Consider the following 23,203-nt stretch of genomic DNA (forward strand, 5'->3'; position numbering starts at 1 on the left):
CAGGTTCTTCTAGGCAGTTGTAACCCCGATATACCTAGGGGGGTCTTGGAGGCCAGGACGACGACGTACGTTTGTATTCTTTTTCAATTTCTCCTTCCACACATCTTCAGCGCTGTCCACTACGGTTTACTTGACTTAAGATGTATGCTGGATGGACTGAGCAGAATTTCCTGGAAAACTCCAAGTTATTAATCTATTCGCATGTTATTGCATGCTGTCCCATTCACATGTTATTGCTTCCTGTCGTCAAAACTGCGGCGGAGCGAAGTTACTGAGAACAGACAGCCGAGGCAGAAGCTCTGATCTCAAGGTACCTGTTATGGTTCTCATAGTACCGTTCAGTTGTACCTTAGTGTCATGAACACTGTCGTACCCTATTAGCGCGCAATATTCAGTCACAGAATATTCAGGATACGACGCCACTGTATGGAGAGTGTCAGGTTGAGCCCTCAGGAAGTTCCGTCATGTTTCTGCATAACCGAGTTCCTGGTCTTTCATTTATCTGCAAGTGACGTGAGGTGAGTCCTGAATGGTAGTTAACGATCCAAAGTGCTTCCGAGGTACTTAGGGTGACGGTTGTTTTTAATCGTTTTCTTACTGAAGTTGACATTTGGCGGCTGATTTGCAAAGCAGTTGTTGATGTGGAAAGCTGTCCCTCTAGCTTTGTTCGGTTAGGGTACAATCTGCAGTTTCTGTAATAGTCGGCAAGTAATCTTAAGTGTTGTATGAACACATTTCCTTCATCCGCCAGGCTCTTGTCTTGTTACTGTCATCTCCATAGCAAAACATAGTGGGCAGAGTTTCTCACGTCTCACTTATATGCATGCTAAACAACAGCGGTGCCAGGAGAGACCGTTGCAGAAGATGATTTTTGAATGTAAATGATTTGCTCGTTTGTCGTGATGGCAGACTCGGAAATACCTGTCTTAGAACATGTTAAAAAACACCGTCGATAATCGTTAAGCAAGGCACAGCTTGGTTTAGCTTTAATATTAGTCAGTCCAGCCTTACTGTATCGTAAGCAGCAGTTAAATCTACAGACGCTACTGCAGTTTTTCGTTCTTTCACGAAAGCAGCTTCGATATTGGAGATGTGTGTGTGTGTGTGTGTGTGTGTGTGTGTGTGTGTGTGTGTGTGTGTGTATGTGTATATTTGGAAAACATCTTTGTGATCCGTATTTTTCTAGAGGAAGAAAAATTTTCTTTTGTGCTGCAATGTTCTAAGATGATTTTTAAGATTTTAGATGCAAGATTTATACAGAAATATGTGCCTGTTTCGAAAATATGCTTTGTACCCTCGGCTTCTTTTTATGGACTAAAATAACTAATTTTGAAATGGTCACTTCTGTAACAAATAGGCTGGTCGTCCAATAACTAACATTCATTGACATTCATTTATACAGTGGAGTATAAAAAACCAACAACTTCCGCGTATTCTGGTGGTCGCAAGTTGCTGTACACTGCTACAATGATTGGTTGACTTTTTATAGCGATGCCCAGCAGTTGGCAACACTTGTACACGATAAAAGCATTGAACGTCAGAAATGTGTACGTGAAGTTTCCACTGCGGGAAAGTATTTCTGTTGTAATTAAGAGAAAGCAGAATTTAATGTAGACAACTGTAGCCAGTCGGTCTGAAAGGGGAGCTCGCTGGCGACTGCAGTACCGGGGTCCCACCCACCCACACACTACCCGGCTGCCGCCCTGCCGCCAGGTGAGCGCTTCGTGGGGCTGTACTCGGTGGGGCGGCCGGTGCTGCTGGTGCGCGACCCCGACCTGGTGCGGCGCGTGCTGGTGCGCGACTTCGGCGCCTTCCGCGACCGCGGCGTCTACCTGGACGACGAGGAGCCGGTCAACCGGCAGCTGTTCTTCCTGCGCGGCGCCGAGTGGCGAGCGCGCCGAGCCAAGCTGACGCCCGCCTTCACGTCGGGCAAGCTGCGCTTCATGTTCCAGGTGACGCCGCCGCCAGGCCTCCGCTGTGCGCGCCCCTCACAGAATCACAGTACACCGAGGTGGCAAAAGCCGTTTCTTTCAGGGGAGACGGTGGCAATCTTGCACTGATTTTGTAAATCCGTATCTTTGTCATTTTTTGTTCAATCTCATTGAAATTTTGCATACTTATGTACAGAGATCTAATATGATTTTTTTAAAAACTTCAGAATTTTAATACCAATCTAAGGCAGTGAGGTAATTTTAAATTTTTTATTGTTTTATTATATTAAGGTACACTTTTTCATAATTTCGAGGCAAATTTGTCAAATTTTTTAATGGTAAAATAATCTACACTAATAGGTGTACCATTAAGTGCAGTAACTTTTTGGTAAATTAATGCTATTATTTTCTGCGATATTTTGGATTCGAACATTTTTTACAAGCAAACTTTTCAATATATTATCAACCACAAAACTGTGTATAATATCTCGATTAAAATTTCGTTCCACTTAAATATTGCTTCAAAGCAAAAGAACAGGTGTGCCAAATTTCATTGCAATTCTTCCAGTAGTTTCTGATATGTGTGTTCCTGAAAGCAGAAAAACTTAAGTTGCACAAAAATCATTTTAAAGCTTGGATGAAATGAAAAAAAAAAAATCTATCATACCTTAGCTGAAACTGCCCATATCCACATTCCATTTCTTCCTCATCACCCTCTACAGCTCTTTTAGCTTCTCTGCTCCTTTGCCTAGCAATTTTTTGTATGTTCTGGGCTGATGTCTCCGCCTTCGCGGTTCTTTGCTTATCGATTATCTGCAGTATCTGCTCAGTGAAGACTCCAGATGTAAAGCCCAACTTAGTGAGGATGTGAAGTCTTGCCACATTCCCATCATTAAACACTGCTGCAGCTTCCAAAGCAGAAACCTTCACCACCAAATTGGAAACAAACACAGTCTTTGGACATCTTTTCCAAATAAGAGCATTGGGTTCTGTGTTTTCCCGTGCAGAAATTTTTCTAGTAGTTCTGGTGAAGCCAGTGCTTTAAAAGTTGGTTTAATGGCCATTGAAACCTCATAAGGAAGGTTATTTTTATCGGTATAAGCTTCCCCACTTTCCTTACTTTTCAAAAATTTCCACCATTCATTAGAACAGAGGCCATGTTGAGGTGTAGTGTCTGTCGACAAGTAATGAAACCAAATGGCCCATACTGCTTTCAAAAAAAATGGTTCAAATGGCTCTAAGCACTATGGGACTTAACATCTGTGGTCATCAGTCCCCTAGAACTTAGAACTACTTAAACCTAACTAACCTAAGGACATCACACACATCTATGCCCGAGGCAAGATTCGAACCTGCGACTGTAGCAGTCGCGCGGTTCCGGACTGAGCGCCTAGAACCGCTAGACCACCGCTGTCAGCATACTGCTTTCCTCATACTGTCCAAGCTTGTGAGGTTACTTCTAATTGCAGTACCATAATAGACTTGTAGGCTGTCAATTCTCTTCTTTGTTAGTCTGTTTTCACCTCCCAGTGGCTTCCCATCCTCTAGTAGCTTACCTTTATTGTCTGCAACAACTCTTCGGACTCGTCCACCCATCCTCTTCTGAATATGACCTAAGCACTCCAGTTTCTCAATAGTGCAATCTTTTCCATAGGGCTGACTTTCAACTACATTCTTGAAAGCACTAGAGTCTCCATATCCTAAATACTGTAAGTATCTTACTCCATACTTTTGCAAAGATCTATGGAAAATGAATTTCATACCTGCAGCTTCCATACCATCACTGGAGCCTTCATAATTTCTGCTACAAACAGCTTTATGGGCTTCTTGCTATCCTGTTTCTTTACCTGCGTCAATATATGCAAGGAACATGCAGAACAATATTTAGACATCACCTCTAAGTCTAATACTTTTCCAGTGTCGACACTAATGGTTGTTGAAAATCCACGCAATGAAGTATTCCCCCTCTTCATCCAGGAACTGTCACAGGAAACTGCTATTTGTTGTTGTTAGCTGCTTCACAATTTTCTTGAATTGCCCCCAGGACTGCCATTTTCATGCTCTCTTCACTTACTTCTGCAACAGCATTGAGGAGAGCAGTATTCATTGCAGAAAATTTTAGGGGAGGACCAGGCATGCTCATAATACCACATAAAAGGTTTCCACCATCTCTTCCAATCCCTATACATCTTAGTCCATAAGCAAATCTCATATTGGGTTCATAGATTCTATTACTGGCCTTCGATGTCTTGAATGTTCTGTTAGCATCACAGTTTTGACACAAAATGTGCAATGTGCAAACCAAACCTTCTCTCTTTCCATCATCAACCAAATCCACATTTCCTCCACAAACAGAGCACTTGCAGGCTTTTCTAAGTGCTTCTGCCACCATTTCCAGATCCACAATTCGGAAACATGTATTTCTGCCATGACTTGTTTCTTCTGACACAATCCCTGTCCCAAGTTTTATTTTAGATGCGCTTGGAGACAAGCTAATGTTTGCATCTGCAGGCCCGACCCTATCCTCAATGTCAGTTTTTCGCTTCATATTGGAAATATGGGAGTTACTATATTTTTTAAATACTTTACCAGGCCTAGGCATTCTAAAAAGGGATCGACAGATTCAACCTTGCACAAAGAATGGCACAATAAATCAAGTGTCACTCGAATTCCACTGAACAGCACAAAACTTGTTTACAACACTCCACAGCCTTCTATACCACACTGATTGAACCAGAAAATGGCTCCACAGCCTTCTTTACAACACTACTGTTACATATGCAAAAAATCACAGCCTTCTAAAGCTACATTTTCTAAGTTCACAGGCCAAATTCTGCAATGAAATTTTTCCTCCATTTGGTACATTGAAAAGTGGGCTTGGCGCATTACACTGCTTAGGGTTTGAATTTTTTTATACCATTTGTAGTTCGAATTTCAAGGAAAAAATTTGGGATAATAATCTCAATTATATTTACTATCAAATAAGCCGATAAAAGTAATTTTTAAATTTTTCATTATTTCTGCCACCGCCTCCCCTTAAATCAAAGTCAATAAAGCAGCTTCTGGCATATTCATCAATCAGCAATCTGGGATGAATAATTGATTGTTAACTGTCAGAGAAAGTACTTATGAACTCTAATTTTATTTCTACTCCCTACTAAGTTTCATTGCAGTTTTGTTATTTAAGCTAATAATTTTGTTCTTCATAAATCATATTTATTTGGCAAGAAATGTGAAAACAGACATTAAATTTATAATATTCCTGTCACTACTATCACTTGGGGGTTACCCCCCCCCCCCTTCCTTGGATTTTTAACTCTTGGATTCCAGAACAATTGTATCTGTTTTTTATTAACCATTCAGACTAGCCCCATTAACCTGGATAATCGCTTATGGAAAATAACATAACAACCACCTATAACAGTTACAGTAGTATTAACTACCATTACACTTTATTATTACACCCGCACTAGATTTTCAACACTCATTATATCATGCATAGAAAACTCATTATCAATAAAAATTAACAATGGGACTGATTTTAAAATTAAGCTTCAGTTCTTTATCAAACAATTGAAGTTAAATGAACTAATAACCATCAAAGTTATAATTAAAAGAACAATCTTGTAGGTCTTAGTAAATCTTCACACCTCTGAAACTGCACTCTAGAATCATCATTGAATATAACACCAATAATGGTAAGATAGAAAAATCTCATGAATAGTTTTATAATCCACCAATTATAATGTCAGACATTTTACTACAAAAATGGTTATTCTCAACAAACCATAGAGACAAAGGTGCTCTATACTTTATATTTGGAGCGTGAGCAGGAAAAGTAGGAACATCAATAAGAATATTTACATGTGCCAAATTACAACAACCCAGATCTTTAATCAGAGATGACCAAATCTTTAATGGTATTATTATAGCCCAAACATTTGTAATACTTTTCTTTATAGTAATACCTGTTATAATTGATGGCTTTGGTAACTGACTCATGCAAATAATAGTTGGAACAGCAGACATACCCCCCCCCCCCCCCCTGAATATACATATGAGACATCTTAGTTAGTAATTGAAAGACTTCAGTAGCAACTGATCATGAAATTGTTAGGTTAACGTGTAGCGATAGTTGCATGTACTGTCTAAGATTAGATTATTACTCTGGCGCATTCTTTTCATACAAAATGTAGGTAGTTTTGAAACTTAATAACTCGCCGTATTGTTCAGTACAAAAATTAGATTGGCGTCCATATTGTCTGTCCCCTGTTTGCAGTTGATCCTTTCCATTTTTTCCAGTAATGGGAATGTTCCCTCTCCCCTGCGCACTCACACACATTCTCACATACTTGTACTGAATCATTTGTTGAAATTTCTTCTAGCTCAAAAGTATTAGTAAGAGATAGTTATTCCCACTGCATATGTAACTGAAGAGCTTGCAATCCAAGAGTCCCTTTCAGAACAGTAACCTACTTCCAATGATCAATTTTAGAGATTCAACAAAAATTCTTTCCCCTAGTTATAAACAAATCTTTTTTTCCGATATAAATCTTAAAACTGAAGTAGTCAAGGACTTTGTATTGGCTAATTCTGTAGCTCATACAACAGAAGGACAATTCTGCTCCACCTCGCTCACCTTGTTGCCATCCTTGCCTAATAATCTTCACACAATTTTCTTCTTAGGTACAGCACTCTCACGCACTGCCTACTACCATTCTTTGTATGCCTTAGGAACAGCACTTTGCATTGCCTCGTGCCATGCCCGTCTATGGGCTGTGAAAGCAATGACATTTACTCACCATGTTTCTGTTCCTGGCAATTAGCAAGAAGTCACTCATAAACTGTAAAACTTATAACTACACATGAAAAGAATCTCACAGAATGTGCTGTAAGCAGGCTTTGTTTCCACTGACCGTGTGGCTGACGGCCACGTGGTCCACCAGAGTCAATCAATGGCTCAACAATTACTCAACACAAGATTATTTCAATTTAATACTGTGATGCATCCTGACTTAAAGTAATACGGAACAAGCACACAGCCTCCATCTTGTCTATCCACACCCCAACCACGAGGCCTACTGGAGCGAAAGGAATCCATTACTCATCACGAAATTGTTCTTGCCTGAGCAAAATATTTTACATACAGATTAAATCTAGGACTTATTCTACCACATGCAATAAATAATTCGAACTTACCTCTACACACACGCATGATTTCACCCCCGTTATCAAGACAAAGATCTGACTAACAAATTTTTCCTAGGTGAAAATCCTAACATGAAATGATAAAACAAATATCCCTTTGTGCTTTCTGCAAGCATTCCCTGCGAAAGAAACAGACTAGAGCTGATCTATCCTACAAATCTCACACACAATATCAACATTCTTGAGATCATTCGGAGTAAGTACAGAACTGAACTTCACTCCTTCACAGACAGCGCCAAAGTGCCTAAAGTGGCGCCCTCGAAAACCCACACTACTTCCGGTCCAGCCGGCCACGGTGGCCGAGCGGCTCTAGGCGATTCAGTCCGGAACCGCGCGACTGCTACGGTCACAGGTTCGAATCCTGCCTCGGCCATGGATGTGTGTGATGTCCTTAGGTTAGTTAGGTTTAAGTAGTTCTAAATTCTAGGGGACTGATGACCTCAGATGTTAAGTCCCATAGTGCTCAGAGCCATTTGAACCACTTTGCACCATTTCCGGTCCTTGCGGACGGGAGAGCTGGGCTTTTAAGGGTAGCCAACCATGGCACACTGCATCTGCAGTTACGTTTGCATCTTTGATTTCTACACCCAAGGGTGGTGGTCATAAGTTGGTAACGACTTGGAACTACAGTGCAGAATCCATGAGATCCGTGCCCACACATTCTTGGAGATAATCTCTCAGATTACCACACTTGGCTTAAACGCCAGAAAACTAGCCATCACACAAAAACAAATATAAAAAAATACAATGAGGACATACGAAGATTGAGGTAGGATGTGCAAAAGATAAATAAATAACTGCACATCATCTATTTTCCCCGCACATTCTTTGAGTATATCACAGGAAAAACAGCCGACGGTGGCTTGATGTCTGAATTTTGCAAAAGAAATGTGAGAGGAGAACATCGTTACGCTTTCAAAAGAAACTCTGTCCCGTTGTTGTGGATTTTTTACGAGGCCTCACTGACTAGCGACTACATGTATTACTGTGTTCTCTTTCTTTGATTCATTCACGCAAAACGGAAAGTCGCTGAACATATATCATTTAATTTGAATCAAACAGCGCCTGACTAGCACTTGGACTCACTATGCAAACGGGACCAACTTACTCGGTGGTTACGTTATGGACCACACCCAAGCGTCGGATCGCAGCAGTCTGTCGGCATATCGTGCGATGTGTCCATGCGGCCAAACCGCGGATCGCAGCGAGCGACTGAGAGCTCCGAAGTCAAGGCGTGACGGATCGCCCCGCTACCTGCCACTAGCGTGCCCGAGTGTTTAGCTGGGTTGTGTGCTTTTCTTTCGCTACGTTCTCACACTTGTAGTAAGTACTGTACGTTGGAATTTAAAGTTATTCAGGGGGCGCTAGCCACTCTGAGAAGTCAAGATGATGGCAGAGTTGCCACTTGTTTGAAGAAGGAATACAAACCTAAAAACATTTATTTTCTTAGATTTTTCTGTAAGCAACTTTTGAATGTTATGCTGGAGAAGTAGAAATGCGTGACAATCTCATAATAATAATCAGTTATTCAAAATTACTGTCAGAATCGCATTATTTATTTTGCCGCCAACTGGTTTCAACCCGCGATGGGGTCAGTTTCAGGGCAATTTACACCATTTGGTCGCTTACTGGATTCGTCAAAATAAATAATGCGATTGTGACTGTCATTTTGAATAGCTGATTACAAGCAAATTATTCGCTGTTTATCTCGATACAACTATGTTGTCTAAAAACTCATAATAACAGTCGCAGTGCGAATTATTCATGAAACAACCAGCAGGATTAATCAAGTTTTCAACTTCTAAAGAGAATGAGATAATATTCAGCGGAGATTTGAATTTAAATATTTGTGTTGTACCTACTCTACAGCTATATTTACCCTTATCATTCCGTATAGTGTAAGTGTCCCTCATAAAATTTTCAAATCAGATTTATGCGAACTTGTAGTACTGCCATTGATAAAATTTCTTTAGGTAAATTAGAATTGCAAAGTCATTGTGGAAATGTTTGTACTGAAACTAAAAGACTAGAAATAAAAAAGGATTTAAGGAAAGAAAAGTGTATATGAGAAACACAGCGTGGAGGGAGATTTACAATTCATATGGCATTTATAAAAATTATAATATACACTATGGAAATATTTATACTTAAACTAAAAAACTAGTAAACAAAAAAGGAACTGAGGAACGCAAAATATATTTGGGGAATGCAGAGTGCAAAGAGATATACAATTCATATGGCATTTATAAAAAGTATAATGTACTTTGTGGCATAGTCATAAGCTACTTATATAACTGTCGTCCTAAACAACCAACTTATGTAGGCAGGTTAAGTTACTCCTATGCTCTTAAATCCTCTGTTTCGAAAGATATCAAAATATCAGGAAAAATGAGCATTCAGAGACACGAATTTTGGTATGATGAACTCACATTAGCAGCTGAGGCGTAAAATTTTAACCAAAACGATCAAAACCCCAGAACGTATGTACTTCCAAGAAATATAAGTTAATGCAGCAACAAGATCAGCAACACAGTAAAAAGTGAAGCTGGAAGAAACAACAAGGAAATGGGGATATTTCCTTTAAGATTACGAAGAACTGAGCATTACAAGAGAGCTCCAGAAATGTAGGCGCTTCGTAAATTGTTATTTTAAGTGGAGTGGAAACTCTTGTATCTGGCCCAAATACACACGTCTTATCACTTTGACAGTTAGAAACTCAGTGCTTAGTGGTTAGTACTATACTATCCAATTGTTGTGACTTGAAAATCACATCAGAACATCAGAGAGGAAGGAGGAGGCTGTACCCATGGACTAAAAGTTAAAAAAAATGGTTCAAATGGCTCTGAGTACTATGGGACTTAACATCTATGGTCATGTCCCCTAGAACTTAGAACTAGTTAAACCTAATCAACCTAAGGACATCACACAACACCCAGTCATCACGAGGCAGAGAAAACTAAAAGTTAGATGAACTGCATAGGAAAAAGAATTTACTGCCGAATTTAGTATTGGGAACTGAATGGTGACAGTTGGAAGAATAACCAGAAAGATATTGGGGACCTTCGTTTCAAAGTAATGATGTTGGGAAATTACAGCTGCAGTATTCAGTGCAAGCTCCTGACCACATGTCGTGCTACCTGGCTGAAGCCCGCAATGAGTACAGTGCTGCTTCGAATGTTGTGGAGAGGCAAATAAAAATGGCCCAGGGAACAGAGTTCCGGGGTACAAAGAAACACAACAGAGGAAAGTGAATCCAGTACCGGTCTGACTATAGCAGGTGCTGGAAGTGACCACCATTCATCTGTTTTGGCCCTGGTCAGGAAGTCGCTGACGGTGGGTCGAAGGTGAACTGCTGGGATTGCTGCAGTCTCATACGAAATGTTCTGCCGCCGTTCTGGAAGACTAGGAGGGTTGCTGCAATACATCTCGTGGTTGAGGGATCCCTAGACAAAGTAATCACACACTGACAGATCAGGTGACATGGGTGGCCAGATGGGGCCGCGACCAGACTGACCTCTACTATGTCAGGCGTGAAGGTTGTGTAAATGTGCTCCGAGGTTCGGTAGACTGTATGGGCAGTTGCTCCATCCTGTTAGAAGTAACAGTACGTCTTTTCCTCTTCCATTACTGTTGCCACAAGCTGTTTCAAAATGTCGACAACGTAACACGCCAAAGGCAGCGTCTGATAAAAGAACGTGGGACCAATAATGCGACATGCAGACACTGTAGACGAAGCCCCAACCTTATGATCACGCAGTGTTGTTTCGAGGAAGTTATGTGGATGCTCCGCTGCCGAGACACTATGAATCCGTGAGCTGACATAACCGTTTAGGTGAAACCAGGCCAAGTCATTCATTGTCATCTCAGTGAACAAACAGGCGCTGAGGAGCATCTGTCGGTTGTAATACAGGAACAAGAGATGGTAAGGGTGCACGATCAGGTGCAAGTGAAGTATTCGTCGCACGATAGACGTGATACGCTGCTCTCTCGCGACAGACATAGGCTTGATCTGGTAGGACTCTGAAGCGTTTTCTGGTGAACTGGAGCCACATTTTCTAGTGTGTGGACCAGTTTCGGAACGATTTTTTGACTTGTTCGCAACAGATCCTGTGTGACGCCATTTTCGGACTCCGCGTTGCGTGGCAGTTTGACACCATTAAACTTCTCAATTAAAAATTGACTACACCGCCTTCACGGCTTTGTTGTAATTTTGCACGATGAACACCCGCTGCTAAACTGTGAGTACCATCGTCCCCTCTGTACTGTTACGCTCAGAACGGGTGTGGATGTGGCGGGCGTAACGAGATGTGAGCGTCACACATTCACGTCCAATCGCACCCACTTGTCTGGGTGGCTTTCACTTGCGCCACCCTGTGTTACGGTGATAATGGCCACGCTTCGGCTACACACGAAGCAACACGCCCGACATCCCCGAGCGGCTGTGGACATCTGAGGGCAGCGGGCCGTCCCTGTGTAGGCGATGCGGCGCCGCAGCAGTCGCGACCGCGAAAGGACGGGCGAGGAGGTGCCCCCACACGTGTTGTGTGTGTGTGGGGGGGGGGGGGGGGGGGGCTGCTTCGAGTCCTGTCTGGCGCCAATTCTTCGAGCATCCCGACAATCTGAGAACCCACATGCCAGCGTGCTCACAGGGCACGCTCGAAAGTAACGGATCCAATTTTAACGAAAGTCATCGTCTTGTGAGATTTTCACGTTAGCTGAATGATAAAAGGGAAAACTGTTAGCCCCCTCCAACTGATCTTACACCAAGTGACCGTGGCATTGTCGGTGCTTATTGGTTGAAGAAAGCCAGTTCCTGTACTCGATTGATTTATTAGAGATCTTTTTTTAGCTGCAGAATTGGTAGGTCTGTTTTAGGCGCCAATACGCTCACTATCTCCTCAGCAAAACGAATGTCTAATCGCATTTTGTGGATTAATTTTACGAGGCGTGTTTTTTAGGTAAGTACCGTTCTGAAATTAAAAAAAGACGTGCAAAGATATCTCAATAATTTTATTTTTACATGGAAGCCTGTACCTTAATCTACTTTTCCACATAATTTCCGTCAATATTGAGGCTCTTGTCATGACGTTGTACCAGTTTTTGAATACCCTCGTCATAGAAGTCTGCCGCCTGACTTGTTAACCACTGCATCGCCACTGTTTTGACTTCGTCATCGTCTTGAAGACGCCGACCACCCAGGTGTTTCTTCAAGTGCAGGTTCAGATGGTAGTTACTGGGCGCAAGATCTGTGCTGTACGGAGGATGATCTACAATTTCCCATCGAAAAGATGTGAAGTCTTTGGTCTCAATCGCCAGATGCGGACGGGCATTGTTTTGCAGCAAAACGAAGCCCTTGCTTAATTTCCGTGGTCTGTTGCTTTGAGTCAGGTGTGACGTAGGCCACCCATGTTTCATCGCCCACAACAATTTGGCTTAAGAAATCATCACCTTCGTTGTGGTACCGCTCAAGGAAAGTCAATGTACTGTCTAAACGTTTGGTTTTGTGCACATCCGTCAACATTTTCGGTACCCAACGTGCGCACAATTTTCGGTAATTCAATTGCTCGGTCACAATGCCATACAAAACACTGCGAGAAACATTAGGAAAGTCATCCCGCAAGGAGGCATTCGTAAAGCGTCTGTTTTCTCTCACCTTATTGTCCACTTCCTGCACCAAACTTTCATCAACGACCGAAGGACGCCCACTCCGTTGTTCATCGTGCACATTTGTGCGGCCGTCTTCAAATGCTCTCAACCACTTTCTTTCCATTCCATCACTCATAATGTTTTCTCCGTAAACTGCACATATCTCACGATGAATATCGATCGCTTTTAGGCCTTCAGCACTAAGAAACCTTATAACAGCCCATACTTCACAGTCAGCGGGGCTCACGGTTATCGGAGGCATCTTAAACACTTAGCACACAACGTAAACAAGGAAGAATCAGACTGTAATGGCGTCAGTGCGTAGATGAAGGTACAGGCTTTCATGTAAAAATAAAATTATTGAGATATCATAGCACGTCTTTTTTTAATTTCAAAATGGTGCTTACTTAAAAAACGCGCCTCGTACATGGCTCCCCGCCTCTGTGTTTTTGGTACCAAGAAGGCCGGCTAACGGGCGCCGCCCCTGCCACAGACGATCGCGGACTGCGGCCGCGAGCTGTCGGCGGTGGTGGAGCAGCTGGCGGCGGGCGGCGGCCCCACAGAGGTGCGCGACCTGGTGGCGCGCTTCACCACCGACGTCATCGTCTCCGTCGGCTTCGGCGTCGAGTCCGATAGCCAGCGCAACCCGGACGCCGTCTTCCGCAACTGGGGGAAGAAGGTGTTCGCGCCGGGGCTCAAGACCAGCTTCGGCTTCCGTCTGCTCTTCCTCAGTCCCAAGATGTCAGAGTTGCTTAGGTATGTTGCAAACCACAGGTAAACACACTGATCGCCCAGAACACCGAAAGTTAATCAGGATAGAAGCAGTTGACGAGTTTTTACGTTAACAGTAGTTAAAGACACTGACTGGATGGACAGCAGTAAACTAATGAGCGTGTTCAAAACCAAGCCCCGTGACGCGTCTTGAGCTGGAGGTCCGCGCTCAGCGAGCGCCACCAGTTTCGACAGCGAATCGTGGGCTCTTAACGTGGAAACCTTTCAAAAGCAGAGCTTTTCAACGGGCAGTGGAGAGATGCATGCTGACAATTTACTACAGAGACATCAAAACTAGTGGACTAAGGAGGAGGGTAGAGTGGAAGACGTAGTGCCATAGAGAAGAAAGCGAACGTGTACTGCTGCCGATGTTGAAAACCAGCATAAACATTCTGGCTTCTGTTGAATGCAATGAACAATATTCATTAGGTGGAATAGGGAATTGTTTCTTGGCAGGGGACACTATGCCAAGACAAAAATGATCATTAGTAGGCAAATAGCAATATGTTTCAAATCAGATCTAGAGAAAACGAAATATTTTGAATACTGAAATAAATTGCTGTATGAAGCAATGCTACAAATCATCGTCAAGCTAAGTCTGTTGTCATAAGTAGGTGTTTACAGGAGAAGAGAAGTTTGTGCATAAAAGAATTTTTCTGGGAGACTATTAAACACTCACATGGGGTAGAGGAATGTTTTGGAAACTGTACACCATGACAACTGCATTATGTGTGACTGAGAAGTAGGCTATTGTTCACAGGAAAACAACCTGGAAGCATTTAAAACGCCGCAGCATAAAGGGTATTAAGAGTGAATGGGACTCATGCATAAAGTAGAGGGGTACGGGAAAAATAGACGAGGAAAATTTTTTTTTAAAACTTAGCGTAAGAAATGACGGTTTGCTGAGGCATCTGCTTTGGTGTAAATAGATAAGAGATTAGTAAAGGTAGGAAGGAATAAAGCACAGTATCAAACGAGGCAATTATAAACTTACTATCGGAATATCACTGCGAGTAGTGACTGCTAGGAAGAGACACACACGATGCACGGAGTGTCAGTGAGCTTGCTGTCCGCGTGTAGAATGGGCAAGTCTGACCGAGGACAGATGATGATAGCCTGGAGGTTCGGCACAAGCATTTCGGAAACTGCACGACTTGTCGGGTGTTCGAGGATTGCTGCGGTGAGTGTCTTCAACACGTGACGAAATCGAGGTCAAACGACGTCCAGACGAACGTGGGGTTCAGCGGCCACCCCTCATAACACATGTCGTACGTCGTAGGCTACACAGACTGGTAAAACAGAACAGGTGGCGAACTGCGGCACAGCTAACATCTGACTTTACTGCTGGCCAGAGTACAAGCGTGTCCAAACACACAGTGCGCTGAACACTCCAAACGATGGGTCTGTGTAGCCGACGGCCCGTGCGTGTCCCAATGTTAACACCGCGACATCGGCAGCTACGACTGAAATGGGCGGTTGGCCATCGGTAATGGACATTGGTGCAGTGCCAGAGCCTCATTTTGTCAGATAAATCCCGATACCTTCTTCATCGTGTCGATGGGAGGGCCCGAATCCTTCGTCTTCCAGGGTAACAGCTCCTTGACACCTCTACTGTGGGATGGAGACAAGCTGGCGGCGGCTCCAGTGTGACCTGGGGAACATCCGAGTGGTCAACCGTGGATCCAGTGGAGCTCGTGTAAGGCACCAGGATGGCCAAGGAGTACGCCGGTCGCAGACGACGTACAGTCCTTCATGTTTCCCAGTGGCAGCGGTATTTTTCGGCAAGACAATGCGCCATGTCACAAACCTAGGACTGTGATGGAGTCGTTCGATGAACACAGGGGGGAGTTACAATTGATGTTCTGGCGTCCCAACTTGGCAGATTGAACGTGGAGTCAGAGTTCATCGCTATCCTCCCCGGAATTTATGGGAATTACGCGACTTGTGTGATGTAGTGCCAATTCCCTCCAGTGAACAACCAAGTCATTGCTTCCATGAAACACCGTGTAGCCACTCTTATCCGTTCCTAAGTCGGAATACATAGGTGGTCACAATGTTTTGACTGGTCAGTGTATTTTGTGAATAATTCGTCTCATTAGTTTCCTCAGTAGGCACTGTCAGTAAAAATATTCGCTGTTTTTTAAAAACGCATCAGTTATATGTAGTATGTGAGAAAAGCAATGAGACTTATTTTTTATCTACCAAAGTCTTTCTTTTTTTCAAACGACAATATTGTCTCCTTCAAAGCAGTTCTCTCGGCGGCTACACACCAGCGGAGTCCTTCTTCTCAGTCTTATTAGCAGCGTTGAAAGACTTCATCTGGCAGAGCCTTTAAGCATATTGGTGAGATTCTTTTGAATCTTCTCCAGAGTCCCACAATGACGCCGTTTTAAGACATTTTTCAATGCCAAGCATCGAAAAAGTTATAAGGACTCAGACCAGTTGAATAGGGGATCTGTGGAAAATAGGAACGCCTTTTGAGATTAAAAACTCCTTCATGGAAGTAGCCATGTGACATGGGACGTTGTCATAATACAGCATCCACTTGTCTGCAATATCCCATCTCACTAGTTAGCCTTTTCCTGAGCCTTTCTTGGACATCTTCGTAAAACATTTCGTTGGATTTTTGTCACCCATCATCCTCCTCGTTAAACGCGGATGTGATCTCACTGAGCGACGTTCATTTTCAACGTGTTCTCGGCCTTCCAGGAACGATCTGTGCCAATGAAAACCTTGTGCCCTTGATAAGGAATCTTTCCTAAATGCATGTTTCAACTTTTCAAAGGTCACATTGCAGATTTCCCAAGTTTGACGCGAAACTTGCTATAAATTCCACTGTTCCATTTTCGTACCACACTACAAAAACACAACTTCACGGATGGCGCTCTCAAAAATCACGAGACGGCTGCATTGAGCTGAAAACTCGGCCTGAACATTTGGAAGTAATGAACACATAGGTGTGCACAAGTAGAACATCACAGCTTTGCCAGATCGCTCACACTGATTTCAGCCTTTTCTCACACACCTCGTACTTATAACTTGAAGTTTTCTAAATCTGTTACCACAACGAGTAAGCTAGTGACTGCTGGTAAGTCTACGCTGTCTTCTGTAATAATTTTTATAATTGACTGGTTTGATGCTGTGTTTTATTCCTTCCTGCCTTTACTAATCTCTTATCTATTTACACCAGAGCAGATGCCTCAGCAAACCGTCATTTCTTTCACTAAGTTTTCCAAAAAAAATTTCCTCGTCTATTTCTCCCGTACCCCTCTACTTTATGCATCAGTCCCCTTCACTCTTAATACCCTTTATGCTGCTGCGTTCCAAATACTTCCAGGTTGTTTTCCTGTGAACAATAGCCCAGTTTTCAGTCACACATCATGCAGTTGTCACGGTGTACAGTTTCCAAAACATTCCTCTACTCGATGAGAGTGTTTAATAGTCTCCCCGAAAAATTCTTTTATGCACATACTTCTCTTCGCCTATAAACACTTACTTATGACAACACACTTAGCTTGACGATGATTTGTAGCATTGCTTCATACAGTAATTCATTTCAGTACTCAAAATATTTCGTTTTCTCCAGATCTGATTTGAAACGTCGCTATTTGCCTATTAATGATAATTTTTGTCTTGGCATAGTGTCCACTGCCAAGAAACAATTTCCTATTCCACTTTATGAATATTTTCCATTGCATTCAACAGAAGCCAGAATGTTTATTCTGGTTTTCAAGGTCGGCAGCAGTACACGTTCGCTTTCTGCTCTCTGGCACTACGTCTTCCACTCTACGCTCCTCCTTAGTCCACAAGATTCAAGGGGACACACATTTACTGCTTGAAAATGCGTTATGATCGGTGATGAATCTGCACTACAACCACAAGTAGAGAATTAAATTTCTGCTATTTGCATTTTACGTGTCAGTGTGTATATCGAAGCACGTTTGTGAGCTGTTTGTAAAGCCACAGCACCGTCTACGATTTCAGTATCATTCAAATCTTCATAAACGTCATATTGATCGCGAGTTTACAAAACTGTAAGATTATTTGTGTTAGCTGTCTACTGTTCCGTCCCCTTGGCTACTTTTGAACCGAAGTAGTCTCCTGAATAAAAACTGAAAATGAGCAATGCACTGAGTCGTGACAAAAATATTGAAGGCATTCGTGTAGGAGTCAGTCATATTGCGATATCTGTCAGTGCATTTTTAAGACAGTAAGAAAAAAATGGAAATGATCGTATGGCATTGTTGGCTGGGAGGCCCCATTTGGGGGAGTAAGAGTATTTCTCACTATATGTAATTTGTGTGGCCTATGCCTTAAGACAGATTGTTCAGAGTGGCATGAAAACCAAAATTTCGTAAACGCTAGTTATTAAACTGAAAGTTGTAAACGATCAAGCTGAGAGGGGCTTCAAGCTCAATAAAAAATTCACGAAAAACGATTAACGAGCTCATCATGTTCTTCAGGTTGTATTTGAACTTTCTAGGGCATAAAACGACAGTTTATCCAACAATGAGAATTTTAATAAATCAAATCAGATTTTCTCGTAGTATTTGCTCCCAAACATGATGTAAAGTAGGTTTAGAGACTGTGTTAGTAAAGTTAATACAGGAATAACAATGATTAAGTTCAAAGGAATGAAATAATTGGTTCATACTTATATTGCTAAAGTATTTCTGAGCGATAGTTTTTCAAAGGAAAAATAAATATGATGTGTATGACACTTTTGCAAATATAGCAGCATGGGACCATGCCTTCCCCTTATCCTATGGACCCTAGATTGCATACAACTCATTTTCTGTGGGGTGGACCCAATCAGTGGGTCGCACTAAGCAAAAGTCGTATCTGAAAAATGAAAGTCACCCTATGGCACCACCAAGGACTTTCACATCGTACTTACTCAGCAAGAATATCACATGGTTACTCCTTCTTCAGATCTCTAACGGATAACTGCAGTCAATGACATTTTGCAATTACCTGACGACACAATGAACCCGTACCAGATACCAGGGAAATAACAGCCTCAAACGAGATGTGTTCCCATGGTACTTACACTGTAAAAGCTACAGATTAATACAAAGTTTTGAATTCACTTCTGATGTAATAAAACATTATTCCTATAATTTATACATTTTCGATAGCGTGGAGATCCAAATTCACATTATTTTCCGCCTGCCTCAGTGCTTACAGATCTGGATTCTTCCTGGAGGAAAGAAAATGTTTATTTATGTGGTAATGCACTTAAGCCATCTTTTAATGATTTCAGATGCAATATTTATACAAAAATATGTACTCCGTTTTTAAAATGTACTTTGTTCTCTTGGCTTCATTTTCTGGACTCAAATAACTCATTACGAAACATTCTCTATCGTAATAAGCACTAAGATGATCATTCAATTATGAGCATGCTGAATAACAATATTGAATCTCATAGTGGACTACAGCGAACCAACCAGATCCGTGTGATCTGGTGGTCACTAGCTGATGTGTACTGCCACACTGACTCGCCGGTATTTTAACAGTGACGCCCAAGAAATGGCAGCACTTGCGCATTATGAAAAGGCTGAACATTCGTAAATGTGTACCTGAGGTTTCCAGTTGTAAAAAATACTTCTGTTGCAGCTAAAGCAGTAAAAGTTGCTATACACAATTGTAGCCAGAGGGTCTGGAAGGGTTATTTTCTTAGGGAATCTACATGTAAATAAATAACGGTTCATCTCATGAGCGTAGCCAGATAGCGGATTTTTAGGGATTCAGACCTTTCCCGGAATATGCACAAAGCATATAAGGGAGAAATTGTCTTAAAAGTAAGTATTTTTTAATTGTTTACTTTAAGTGACGTTATGTAGGATAAGGCAAGACTAGTGTGCGCAGTATGATAAATCTGCTGTTTCTCTACATTTACTTTTCTACGTTTACATGAGATCTGCAATAGCTGGGAACTGACCAGTTTGTGGCAAAATTGTATAAGATGGAAGTTGTGGAGCATCAGTTTCTCTTTTTTAGAAGCCTAACAAAGAGACGAAAAACAAAGTAAATGTCCTCATTTAGCAGCTTAATAGACATCGCAAGCATCAAGATAATGCACTGATGAGTAAAACGTAAGGACGAAAGTAATGTTCCCCTCTTGTGTCGCCGGCCGTAATGGAAGAGCGGTTCTAGGCGCTACAGTCTGGAAACCGCGCTACCGCTACGGCGCAGGTTCGAATGCTGCCTCGGGCACGGATGTGTGTGATGTCCTTAGGTTGGTTAGGTTTAAGTACACTACTGGCCATTAAAATTGCTACACCACGAAGATGACGTGCTACAGTCGCGAAATTTAACCGACAGGAAGAAGATGCTGTGACATGCAAATGATTAGCTTTTCAGAGCATTCACACAAGGTTGACGCCGGTGGCGACGCCTACAACGTACTGACATGAGAAAAGCTTCCAACCGATTTCTCATACACAAACAGCAGTTGACCACCGTTGCCTCGTGAAACGTTGTTGTGATGCCTCGTGTAAGGAGGAGAAATGCGTACCATCACGTTTCCGACTTTGATAAGGGTCGGATTTTAGCCTATCGCGATTGCGGTTTATCGTATCGCGACATTGCTGCTCGCGTTGGTCGAGATCCAACGACTGTTAGCAGAATATGGAATCGGTGGGTTCAGGAGGGTAATACGGAACGCAGTGCTGGATTCCAACGGCCTCGTAACACTAGCAGTCGAGATGACAGGCATCTTATCCGCATGGCTGTATCGGATCGTGCAGCCACGGCTCGATCCCTGAGTCATCAGATGGGGACGTTTGCAAGACAACAACCATCTCCACGAACAGTTCGATGACGTTTGCAGTAGCATGGACTGTCGGCTCGGAGACCATGGCTGCGGTTACCCTTGACGCTGCATCACAGACAGGACCGCCTGCGATGGTGTACTCAGCGACGAACCTGGGTTCACGAATGGCGAAACATCGTTTTTTCGGATGAATCCAGGTTCTGTTTACAGCGTCATGATGGTCGCATCCGTGTTTGGCGACATCGCGGTGAACGCACATTGGAAGCGTGTATTCATCATCGCCATACTGGTGTATCACCCGGCATGATGGTATGGGGTGCCATTGGTTACACAGCTCGGTCACCTCTTGTTCGCATTGACGGCACTTGAACAGTGGACGTTACATTTCAGATGTGTTACGACCCGTGGCTCTACCCTTCATTCGATCCCTGCGAAACCCTACATTTCAGCAGGATAATGCACGATCGCATGTTGCAGGTCCTGAACGGGCCTTTCTGGATGCAGAAGATGTTCGACTGCTGCCCTAGCCAGCACATTCTCCAGATCTCTCACCAACTGAAAACGTCTGGTCAATGGTGGACGAGCAACTGGCTCGTCACAATACGCCAGTCGCTAATCTCATGAACTGTGGTATTGTGTTGAAGCTGCATGGGCAGCTGTACCTGTACACGCCATCCAAGCTCTGTTTGACTCAATGCCCAGGTGTATCAAGGCCGTTATTACGGCCAGAGGTGGTTGTTCTGGGTACTGATTTCTCAGGATCTATACACCCAAATTGCTTGAAAATGTATTCACATGTCAGTTCTAGTATAATATATTTGTCCAATGAATATCCGTTTATCATCTGCATTTCTTCTTGGTGTAGCAATTTTAACGGCCTGTGGTGTAGTTCTAAGTTCTAGGGGACTGATGACCTCAGATGTTAAGTCCCATAGTGCTCAGAACCATTTTACAATTACAATAGTATCTACCTTCAACAACAAGATGGTTTTCGATGCGCCTTTCACGAAATTTTGCTAGCATGTCAAGGTAATTATTTCGTTTTGTCACCATTTCCGTTATAGATTTTGAAAGCGTCTCCCTCACGACCAACATAAAAATTCGGTTTCTTGACTTTGTTTTTCATGCAATCCCGTGATGTGTCTACCCCACAAATTAAACAGATTCTTTTAAAGTAAAATTTCTGAGACAATGATCGATAAATTTAGGACTGATTTCTCACCCTTCCCATTCTAGAATTATGATCCTTCCAATAACATTTACTGCACTCTTATGAACAACAACAGTGGTACTTGCATGTAAAACATTTTCTTGTCGCGTCAATTCAGGATAAAATCGCAAGCTTTCGACGATAGTCTCACCAACTAAACTGACAATAGGACTCAAGAGAACATTATCCTTGTGGTCTTCGGTAGTCCGTACAACATGGGAGGTCTAGGAGCTCGGACTATGAGATTTTTCGTAACATCATCTGGCAGACCGGAATTCTTCAGTAGCTGTATGGTTTTTCTGCTGTACGTCAAAGTTGGATCCCGTTTAAGACATTTGTACGTACTGTCCTCGTACAGTGATGTCATTTTGCTATGATATTCGGCAGAGTTAAGGACAACGGTGGCATTTCCTTTGTCAGCTGGTAATACGACAAGATCTTCATCTCTGCGAAGTAAACGGAGCCCCTCCCTCTCCTCTCTACTGATATTAGATCTCGGGGGCTTAGCTGAGGCCAAAAAGCGACTGGTAGTAAGTCTCACTTCGTCGGCGTCGTCCTGTGCAAGTTGCCGCACCGCCTGGTCTACTCCACTGATAAGATCCACGACGGGTATTGTACGTGGTGTAGGAGCAACATTCAAACCTTTATTAAGGGCCGATATGGCTCCTTTGTCCAGGTTCTTCTCCGATAGGTTGACGACAGTGCACGCTGGTTCACACCATGACTACGATCTTTGCATAGCTGCAAGACGCTCAAATTCCTTTGCTTGTTTAGCCGATGTATAGCTAGGACGAGCTCTTTGATGTGCACCCGTCATCATATCGACCCACTCCCAGTCAAACGGTGAGAGAACAGTAGATAACAAAAGATGCACAGATCCGCCAAGCATCTCGTTGTAACCGTGGACTCGAGACTAACGTGGAAACCCCACACAGACGAGGTCCACAGGAATGTCTGTGTCAGAATGTCCATCCTATACCCAGTCCTCAACACAAGCAGCTCCCTTCCCTGCTCTGTAGGAGTAAATGTCTATCAGGACCTGATCCGGCCAGTAATGGAATATGCATGCCCTGTCTGGGGATACGCGGCGAAACAGCATCTGGACAAACTCCAGAGGCTGCAGAACCGCGCCCTCAGAGGGCACTGCATCTACCCAGGGGATTCCCCACCGACGACCTGCACGCCGCTGCCGAAATCTCCCCCCCCCCCCCCCCCCCCCCCATCAGCCCACAAAGAAAGATTCCAAAATCTGGCAAGGGCTTTCTACGAGAGCTCTTCCAGATATGGAAATAACATGATGCACTTCCTAGGTCGGTATGACATGCCCCGTGATAAGCACAAACGTCCTATGACGATCTTCGACGACTAAGTCGAAGAGAAAAATCCCAAAATCTCCAAGTCCTATTACCAATCCTTAATTCTTATAATACCCAACATCTTGCCAAACTCAGGCAAGTACACCACCAGAACACAACCACAATACACAGACAGCCAAAACCATCATAGATAATCACACACACACAAAACATACATTGTGGAGTATAAGCCAACAGGCAATAAACTCCTCCATACACTTCCCCAAGGAGGGGAAAGTAAAAGGTGTGTGTGTGTGTGTGTGTGTGTGTGTGTGTGTGTGTGTGCGTGTGTGTGTGCGTGTGC

The 23,203-nt window shown here is 43.0% G+C and overlaps 1 protein-coding gene across 1 annotated transcript in view; it reads left to right on the top strand.

Annotated features, from left to right (window-relative positions):
• Positions 1-23,203, top strand: part of LOC124799227 (cytochrome P450 6k1-like) — a 148,210-nt gene that overhangs the window by 78,911 nt on the left and 46,096 nt on the right. Inside the window, exons 3-4 of the mRNA XM_047262766.1 lie at positions 1,714-1,952; positions 13,279-13,541. Coding sequence (XP_047118722.1) covers positions 1,714-1,952; positions 13,279-13,541 — 502 coding nt within the window. The remainder of the gene's footprint in view (positions 1-1,713; positions 1,953-13,278; positions 13,542-23,203) is intronic.

Source organism: Schistocerca piceifrons, chromosome 5, assembly GCF_021461385.2.
Source record: "Schistocerca piceifrons isolate TAMUIC-IGC-003096 chromosome 5, iqSchPice1.1, whole genome shotgun sequence".
Taxonomy (NCBI): Eukaryota; Metazoa; Arthropoda; class Insecta; order Orthoptera; family Acrididae; genus Schistocerca; species Schistocerca piceifrons.